Source organism: Pseudopodoces humilis, chromosome 6 (genome assembly GCF_049639895.1).
Source record: "Pseudopodoces humilis isolate 2021_Gansu_Grassland_sample_001 chromosome 6, ASM4963989v1, whole genome shotgun sequence".
NCBI classification, from domain to species: Eukaryota; Metazoa; Chordata; class Aves; order Passeriformes; family Paridae; genus Pseudopodoces; species Pseudopodoces humilis.
In genome coordinates, this window is record NC_142205.1 from 12924445 (window position 1) to 12934696 (window position 10252).

The 10252-nt window shown below is 37.8% G+C and overlaps 1 protein-coding gene across 4 annotated transcripts in view; it reads left to right on the plus strand.

Moving 5' to 3' along the window:
- STX18 (syntaxin 18) overlaps positions 1-10184 on the plus strand; it is a 57506-nt gene extending 47322 nt beyond the window's left edge. For all 4 annotated transcript variants that reach the window (XM_005517844.3, XM_088056393.1, XM_088056394.1 and 1 more), the window contains 6 exons: positions 299-414; positions 4846-4934; positions 7220-7278; positions 8032-8101; positions 8680-8760; positions 10065-10184. In XM_005517844.3, coding sequence (XP_005517901.1) covers positions 299-414; positions 4846-4934; positions 7220-7278; positions 8032-8101; positions 8680-8760; positions 10065-10160 — 511 coding nt within the window. In that variant the 3' untranslated portion in view covers positions 10161-10184. The remainder of the gene's footprint in view (positions 1-298; positions 415-4845; positions 4935-7219; positions 7279-8031; positions 8102-8679; positions 8761-10064) is intronic.
- The last annotated feature ends 68 nt before the right edge of the window (positions 10185-10252 follow it).

A 10252-nucleotide genomic window follows, 5' to 3' on the forward strand; every position in this document is an offset into this window, starting at 1 on the left:
AAAAATATTAATACACTGGATTTTTGAAAGGAAATTTAAAGTATCAGTATTTTTATTCTGTAGCCTTCAATGTTCTCAACTCTGAGCATGTGGTGCAGGAATACTATTCATGCTTTCTTTGCCTTTGTAATAATATTTCAGTGACAGTTGCTAAGTACATTTTGTATCTTGCCTGGAAAATCTTTAATATGAAGTTTGCAAGAGTTAAAGTATTGAATTTAGTAATCTGTGGTTGTTTCCATTTTAGAGAAATACATCTGTGTAATAACAGTTACATCATAGGCTCTTGTACTTCTAGGTCCAAACTTGAACCTGAGCAGAGCAATGTGTCCAAAGCACCTCTTTCCACTGAAAAATTTTCACAGAGTCCTTTAGAGGATTCTGAAGAAAAACTTTCTGCTGAGGAAAGCAAAGGTAAGAATAAAATGTAGTTATGTTTTGCTTTTTTTGGCAAGGCCCATCCGGTTGATAGTACTTCCTTCACTTTAGAAGGGCAAATTTCTGTGACTGGCATGTTTTCCATTTTCATCTTCCTTGAGCTGATCAGGCTTCTGTGAAGGATATTGTGAGACTGAGGAAGCAGAATCTTAAACTTTTTGACATGCCAAGTAAACAAGTCATATGCTATGCTGAATTCTTCATCCTCTTAATAACCTCTTTATGAGCTTTTTTCATTTATTTTTATCAATATCATATCTTCTGAAATTTGTCTGATTTTTCCATATTCCTTCCACTGAATGCAAGGAATTAGAAAGTAGGTCAACAACTCTCTGGGAACATTCTGTAGTTTTTAAGCACAGAGACCTTGGTTGGACACTGCTACAGTAGAAACTCTAAGGTGGAACATGCTCACACAGAGGAGGTTATTGGCTGGTCAGATCCAGTAGTTTTGAGGCTTTCTTCTTGACAGCATTAAGTTGCCCTGCTGGGAGGGTTTCATCTCATCTTTCAGTGGGCAGGAGATAGCCAGAAGTCCAAAGCAGTATCTCTGACCTTGGGGTCATTTCAGATGGTGCAGATCTTGATGGGGTTTGTGGGCATTGGTTCTCATTCCTGGTTGCCTGCTTCTCAGGGTGAGGGATAGAAGCCAATTCAATTCCCTTAGCCATTTCAGCCTGTTCTGGGATGTGTATGCTGGCAGAGCTTTGGAGCAGAGTGCCTTTTGGAGTACCACCACTATGCAGATAATTCCAAGTTTCATGCATAAAGAGAAATCTTGTTTCAGTGATTCTGAGGTTGCTTTCTGTGGCTTAAGATCTCCCACTTGTGTTGTTTAAAGGAGACCAAGGTACCCTGTGATTTACAGCAGGATTTTTTTTCCTTCTAATTACATTACATTGGGATAATACTTCATCGGGATAGAACAAATGCAGTGGTTGGCCATATTATTCTAATGAAGTTGTTTCTTTAGTGATTTTTGCTAAGAGTATAGTGCCACTGTTAGGTGACTCCAGGGCCATACAGAGGGTGGATTCATGTGAAGTGGGTGCTCCACTTCTGGATGAAGTCTCTAACACTGAATTACCTCACAATATGTGAATGCCTTCATTTTCTGATAATGGCTTTGCTTATCTTCCTAACCAGTTTGTACTTCTGCAGCCCTATCGGTCTGCCTCTTTTTTTCCCCCCTGACACTGAATTTATCGAAGTACAGGTTTTGATTATGTGCTGTTTCTAGTGCTTACCTCTTCACAGTGTGGCATAAGTGATGCAGCACACAGGCACATAGATGAGTTTCACCTTAACCTGTTATCAGCGTTTCACAGCTGTGAGCTGGTGCCGCTGGAGAAGCAGCAGCATAGTAGCATCTTCGTTGCCCTGTGCTCTTCCCTTGTTACCAAATATCCCTGCAATCTCTGGAAGTGTACACTCCCACCACATAGTGTCATTACAATTTTTAGCTCCAAAAACCTGTGCCACAGCATGGAAAATACTGTTCCTTGGTTACCTTGGACACAGCAAACCACTGCAGTAAATAGAAATGCAGCTATTTTATTGCACATTAATTTTGATTACTCCAGTTCTCACTTTCATGAGTTTTTGCTTTAATTTTTATGAGAAAGTAGGGCTCCTGCCATACAAGTTGTGTTGCTGCAGTGCTTACAAGGGGTTGCTGACTAGACTTCGAGAAAACTATGGAACTTGTATATCAAAATAAAATCTGTCTGGAACAGTATGCAAATTCACACAGCCTGTGATTTCTCACATAAGGATAAGTGCTGGTTGCTGCTGCTTGAAGAAATCAGCCTTGTGACTTTGCTGGTAGGTGGTTGTCAAAGTGTGAAAATAACATGAACAAGATGACTAGGAAACAAGAAACTCAGTTTAAATCTTGCAGCCTTTGATTTATACTTTTTTTTTCCAAGTAACTTTCAAATTTTTAGGAAGCCAGAGAAGTCTTTGCATTTTGAAATAAGCTGTTTCATCCTCAGGATATCGATGGCTTAGAGAATGGTGATAATTTGTTCTAATGAATTAGCCATCAGCAGCATGCCTGGGTCCCTTGGGTTAAATCTCATCTGTAAAGATACTTTTGAGGGCAGCTTGTGGTCATGTCCTTAATTTGAACACTGTGATGAACAGCTGAATGTTCTACTTAGTGTGCTGAAGCACAACTTGGGTTTTGTCTGTTTTTTTGGCAGAAACCAAAGCAAAATGTGTTTACCTTTGTTTTGAGGCAGAGCACCCGTTTACATTGGAATTGTAGTAGACATGCCACATGGTAGGAAAATGGTCTCTCTGGAGAGTGCTTCTATATACTGGCAGTATTTATTTGCTTGTTACAAATTTGACATTTAGTTTATGGAAATAAATGTAAAGAATGAGTAGCTTTTTAACTGGTCCACAAGCTTAGCAGCTGTCTCAGCGTGGAAAAAGGTTCAGAGGATTTGATCATTATTTTATATCTCTCTCATGAGTTAACTACTTCTCCTTCTGAACTAGAAATGTAGTTTGGCTTTTGCTGGTTGAATTGCAGAAAAGCATTAATGTCAGCTCCGTGAAAGCTGCAGAAAGCCCAAAACATACCACAGTGACAGGAGGAACCCTGGGGAGATACATGTTTCTTGCTTACCTCTTAACCATAAATATATTTGCTTATTAGCCATCACATTGGATACAGATGTTGTATTTTAACAGTGCTGGTAGGGCTTGAAACTAATTGGTTCCTGTGGGATAAAATAGGGTTTTTCTTTTTTTTTCTTTTCCTTAACTAGTTATTTTATTTGAATACAGTAAATAATTTATTGTAATTTTGATATAATGTAAATATATTGATTACCTAAACAAGTAAGTTTTGTGTTTCCGTGAAGTAGATTTGAAATACTGATAATATCCCATGGAAAAAAATAGATGGATGCTTTCTAAACAATCTTTAAAGAGATTCTTTGGTTTATATTTTACAACTCATAGGAAAGAACTAATCTGTTTTTTGGCTTGGGTTTGGTTTTTTTAAAATTTATTGTATACCTAATCCACATCCCTCATTTTTAACATTGTCATTGTTTATGCATCCTGGTTAGGTTGTTGGGAGGCCAAAAAAAAGTTTATAAAGGATACACACAATACTGTTTTAAAATATTAATGTTTTCAAGAGTTTGCACAAATACTATCATGAAGGATAAAAGGGAAGACTTCTCCTTCTCTTTTCATGTATGTGTTTATAAATAGGACTACTCCTTTCAGAGGCTTCCCAAGACAAGTCAGTTTCTGAATGATGATGCATCAGTGCTGCTAAAGCAATTGAAAAAAAATGATGTCTAGAAAGTTCTAACAAAACTAATTAAAATACATATGAATGCTTAAAAGATTGACTGGAATAAATAGGAAGCCTGAAATGTATGAAAAGGTAAAAACTAAATCTTTCTGTGTTTTAATTTGCAATCTGCATCTGATGCATCAAAGCAGGTTGAGGGTTGATCCACTGTGGGGTGGTACAGATGTCTCTTGGGTTTTGTAAGATTGTTACAGCCAGTGGGGAGAAGAGAGGCTCTCTCAAGGCTGCACTCTTACAAGGTTTTTAAATGTTGATGCTAGAACAGCTTCAGAAACAGATTCCTGTAGCACGGTTTTTTTCTCACCCATTCTAACTTCCTCTATATTCAGAAGTATATAATTAAGCCTAAAATTAAATCTTCCAGAAGGGAATATCCCAGAAATAGCCCTTCAAGATCTTTTATGTCCGACTCATACAAAGATTTATGCAGATGAGTAGCTTTAATCAAAGGGGAAATACTACTGAAATGAATGAAGCAGCTTTGATGTGTTATGGTTAATTTGTGGGGTTGGAGCTGATTCCTGTTATATGCAGGAAGACCTCTTGCACAGTGTGGTGTGGGATTTGCATTGTAATAAGAAGTTTAAACAGCATGACAAAATCGAGTTTGTCTGTGAGCTTTGCTCAAAACATCTTTGAGATTCTCTCTTAGTTCCTGGAAGGAGGAGCTGGTGGTTCTGTCAAGTCTCACCAGAAGATAATACTTTACATTTAGACTGTCATTTTGAAAATTGCATGTTCTTATCTGTTAAAAGACAACTGCTACAGTACTTTGTGCCCTAAAAATTCTTAGTGCATTATGAGTTGTTTTACATCCTTCTCTGTCAGTATGTTAATGCAACACTCTTTAGTTCCCAAAATTAAACCTACAAGACGACTTCTGGTTCAGTTTGGAAATTAAAGGTTATTGATGTAATTTTGTGCTGTAAATACAGGGTAAATCTCAGTAACTGACAAAGGAGATACCACAATTTCATCATCAGTCTAACATGGATGAAAAATTATTTTGACTGTACTATTCTGTGCCCTGTACTATTCAGTGTCTCAAATGTTTGGTGGTTCTTTTACAGACAGGAATCTGCCCGATGCCCAAAGTAACCTTGGATTATGGGGGGATGGCAGAGGTGAAGATGAGCTGTCACCTGAAGAAATACAAATGGTATGTTTATCCTGTGTCTAATTGTCTGTTTTATTGTATTTTCTGTTGTATTCTTGTGTGTATGGCTAAAAAAAATGTACAGATTCACCTAAATTAACTATTAACATTTTATGAAGAATAATGCTGCAATAAGATACCCTTTTTGCTTGTTATGTCATGGTTCTTCTGGTAGCAGCTAATATTTAAAAATGCTACAAAATATTTACATGGAGACATGAAATTAATAGAAACTATCTTTCAACAATTGAAATTAAAATTGTTTTCTACCATTACAGTTACTAATTGCTTTGCTTAGTCAGGAAACAACAGAAGTCAAGGCAACTTCAGAGGAATCATTATGAAACTTCTGAAAGAATAAATTGTTTACCCTTTTTTCTTGGACAGTTTCTAGAACACAAATAGTTGTACTATTTAACTATTACTGTGAAGTTATACTTAATTTTATTTCTTTTTATTTTTTATCAAAATCAGATTGGTTTCCTGGAAGGAATAGTTACAAGGTATCTGTCACAACAGTATTTCGTGAATTTTAACATTTTTGCATTTCCCTGCTATCAGCACGTTTATAGATTGATCCAATTCTGCTTACATTTGAATAGGAAATTTCTGACATAGGCGTGATTGCTGACAGCCTGTCAGATTTTTTGATATTCCTAAAATTTATCCTTTTGAACATAGCTCAAAATTCTTAAAAAAACCTCTCTACATTAGCACATGCTGCCTTCGGTTTATATAAAGAAAGAAAAACTGGTATCAATCAGTAGCTGTGCAGATATCAGAACAGTGAGCTTTGCAGGGCAAAGGGCAGCAGTGACTTTGTGAAGCTTTCTTGGCAATGATTTGAGGTGTTCCCAGACACAGTGTATATCATTCTTCCAGTCAGAGATGAGTAAGTTGCACATAATTATGGTATGGCTTGTTAAAGAGAAAATGTTCTTCAGAGACTGTTTTGTGTGCTCTCATATTGTTCTTGAGTGCCTTGGATTTTTAGTCATATATTAAGCAGTTTGTAACTTTATGCCATACTTTGCTAACAGAATATTTCACTGTCACAAAAGAGGCTACTTCAATAAGCCATAAATTGCTGAGCTACACTGATTGCTAGAGCTTGGTTTTATGTTCCCATCATGTAAATCCCTTTGTGACGCACTGGTATATGATGTGTTCAGTACTCAAACCCTTTGTTCAATTGCCTGTTTTAGCATATTTTAACTGCTGTCTGTGCAAGCGCTCCATCAGCCATGATTTCAAGTTGCAAAGATCATTTAGCAGTTTAAAAGGCAACCTGTGCCAATGGAAGGTTTTAAATATCATAGGGACTTCTTAAAGAATACTTTCTTAAGTGGATTTGTACTACTTGTGAAGGATTAAAGTCATTCACTGTTTCTTCACTGAAAATTCGTCTTCTCAATTAGTTACCATCTCAGTTTTTTAAGGCAGCAAAATAAGGAATTTCTAATGTTGAATATTTGTACAGATATCCTTGGAGAAATCAGAAAAAACAATTGCAGCATGGTGGCCCCACTTAGTCACTCAAGGACCAACCAATAATCACAGCACTAAATCTCGTGGCTCTATTTCATTGCTCTGTGCCTTGGTTTTTTTGTGAATTGACTCCACCAGAACCAGACATACAACAGTCATGAAGGTAAAGCAGTGCAGTGATGAAGCACCTTTAGTCATCCGCTGCTGAGAAGTAAATATCACTGTATTTTAGGCGATTATATTTTCAAAAATGCTGTACTCTGTAGGTGGCATCACTACAGACAGCAGTGACAATGACACTTGAACGTATTGCAACACTGGTATTATTTTATTTGACTAAAGCATTGGATCTTTAGAGTGGAAATCAATGGGACTTCATGGAACTGTGCAGTATGTTGCTTTCTGTTCCTCTTCAATTCATGAAGCTGGACACCTTCCCTGAGACCTCTACCCCACAGTGAAGGTGGCAGTGCCCAGTAACCTTCCTCTTAGACTCTGAAATCCTTTAACCCAAGAGAAAAGGCCGTTCTTAACAATGAAGTAGACAGTGAGCCTCTAGTACAAAATGAATCTCAATGTTAAAGAAAATCTGGATTGTAAAAGAAATAAAAAAACTTTCCTTCATTCTTTATGATAGAAATTGCCCATGTCAGAAGACTAAACCTTTCTCTGTGAGATTTACTGGTAATCCTTATTCAAACACATACATGTCATTTCAGGTAGACTGAAATTCCCAGACTCACTTCTGGGAAATTAAATCTATAAATTCTGTGTGCCATTTCCTTCTTTCCTTCTTCCAGTTTGAACAGGAGAATCAGAGACTTGTTGGTGAAATGAACAATCTCTTCGATGAAGTCAGGTACAATTTTCTGTTACTTGACAGACAGTGGCCTGTGCTGGTCCCATGCCCCAGTCAGCCCCTTGTGCAGGGCATTGGTTGCAGGACACCTGCCTGCTCCTGCTCTAGTGGTGTGGGAGGAGCTGGGACAAAACACCAGTGCCCAGGAAAGGAACTATGTGCTGTCCCACAGTGTAAGAATGGTAGCACTAGTTACATTTCTCCCTTATCCATGTTTTGAAGTACTAAATTTTCTGTTTCTGTCGTGTTGTCTGCTGGATGTTCAGATAGCAGTAGGCGAGGTATCGTTGCTGACCCCATGCAGACACAGGAAGTGGTGCCATTCATTCTCCCCAGCTCAGCAGAACACCCAGACAGCTACACAAGCTAGAAATTGACTTTTGGATATCAGTCCTAGGCAAGGTGAACTGCACACATCAGAGTAGCATATGAAAAGGGTGTGTCAAAATCAACTGCTTAAGGCCCTGCTTGGATGTTATTATATGAAATGAAAGAAGGGAGACTGGTGAAACTTGGCAGTGAAAGCTGCTCACTGAGCACTTCTGGGGTGCCTTTCCCAGGGCTTCACTGTGTTCTAGTTGTCTTCCAGACAGGCACGGTCCAAGCCCTAGTCCCAGGCTATTGCTGCCTCACGGACAACTGATGGAGCAGGGGTCTCCTGAGCAGCCACTTACTGGGCTGGAGGGTCGGCATCTGCAGCAGCAAGACATGTTTGCACTAGTTTCTAATGGAGTATTTCTGTTCTTTGCCAAGACAAATTGAAGGAAAAGTGGTGGAAATCTCCAGATTACAAGAGATATTCACTGAGAAAGTCTTGCAACAGGTTAGTATAATTTAATACTACAGCAACAAATACCACTTGAAGATTTTCTTGGGGGTATTTCAGTCTTGACAGCCAACTTGTTACCATAAAATTAACAAACCTTCAATAGAAATGTGAAGGAGAGTATTTTTGTTTGTTTTGCAAATTCAAAATCATGATATTTACTGTTGTTACTTACTAGTATGTACCAGGAATGGAAAATGAGAGATATGTGTTAGAATGATCCCTCTGCCTCAGAACTGGTGTCCTGTTAAATGCTGTTATTTAACAGCATCCTTTCTGGAAATGTTGGCACCTCTTCCAGAAGAGCTGGGAAAAATCACACAGGTTAGATTTGACTCTAGATAAATGGGAGACTTCTTACTGGTCTTGGTGGTTTCCATTCAGGTTTGTAAAATCACTTATAAAGAAATTACAACTTAAATGTCTTACTCTCTGCCTTTGCATCAATGAAACAAAGATGTTGATAATACCAGATTTTATTTTACTTTTGAGTTCTGCTTGTTCCCCAAGTCCTTGGAAGTGTTTTTTCATAACATTCATTACTATTTCTCAATTTTATTTATTTTTTTAAACAGGAAACTGATATTGACAATATCCACCAATTAGTTGTGGGTGCAACAGAGAATATAAAAGAAGGCAATGAAGACATAAGAGAGGTAATATCTTGAAGTTGTGTTTTAGACTCATTTCTCTTAACTTTCAGTTTTTTCCAGGTGTTGCTTTAAAACAGCACGTGCGAGCTCACCCACGGGACCGATGCAGCAGGTGTTGGGTGTCAGGTTAGGGGTTTGGGGAAACTGTCCAAGGTAGCTCAGCTTCTCAGCAGTTCACACTTGCTAAGCATGATCTGAATAGCAACACAGGACTGCAGAAATCTACTTGGCCTCAGCAGTTTTTTAAACATGAAGGTCACCTGGCTTGCATTTAAGCACCTGTGAAGTTTTCTGAAAAAAGGAAGGGAGGGGGTAGAAATCTCAGACTACCAATGTAAGAGAGTGCTGAAATGGTTGAAACAGAATGCTGAGTGTTAGAAGAGACTTTACCTGAACACCTTTGCATGTTCCTAGTAGACAAATCTTTCCAGTCTTTTACTAATTAGAAGGAAAGGATATTTTCTTTTGGGAACTTAGATTTCAATAAAAATTGAGTCCCTAAATTAGGCTACTGAGTCAATGGATCACTTTCTTCTCCCTCCTGAGAGCACACAGAAAAATTATCTCAAGGATGAGTTATCCACTGCTCTGCTCTTCTGAAAAGTGCACCATACATGGCAAGAACAGAAGCTGTATTTTGCTTCACTTTTCACATTTTTAGGTAGAATTAAGTTTCCTAAATGATCCTGAGAAACAGTTGTGATAGGTGGTAAAATAAAACACTTTGTTACTCACATTAATGTTTGTATCATGTGAAAAAAAACTTCCATGTGTAACTCTAAAAGATGAGAACAAAAAATAAGTGCCCTGCTGGTCTCAGTTTTGGAAAGGAGAAGCCAAGAAAAATACTTGCTCTGAGACTGAAATAAGTGACTGAGTTATCTCCACAGGTGTCAGGGATTTTTCTTATTTGTTTGTTTGTTGTTTGGTTTTACTGTTTTTTAATTTGTTTCAAGTCAGATCTTTATTAGAAAGAAGGCCTGATTACTTTTAATCAAGGAATTTCACTTTTGGAACTCACTTTGAAGCATGTACTTTCTGATATAGTTCCTAGTGTTTGTATGAGATCTTGGGATTTCAATGTTCTTTACTTTTTTTTCCAAATGTGCAATTATAAGATTTTGATTGTGACTCAGTGTGATAAATCTAAAGAGGTACAGCCAACCTGACCTGTACTCACCTGAAATTAAGGGCAAATTCTGTTGTTTCTCTTGTGGGAGGGAAGGGTGATGCCATAGACATTTTGGGTTGCCACTGTTAAAACTGTATTTACTGGTATGGTAACAGGGATAACTTTTCCCTCACAGGCCATCAAAAACAATGCTGGATTTAGAGTATGGATCCTCTTCTTCCTTGTGATGTGTTCATTCTCCTTGCTTTTCCTGGACTGGTATGACAATTAATTAAACATATTATTGGCTCCATGCTCTGTTTGTAAATGTTCTGACTTTTTTTAGTGGAGGGAGGTACAACAGCATACCTACGCATTTTATGG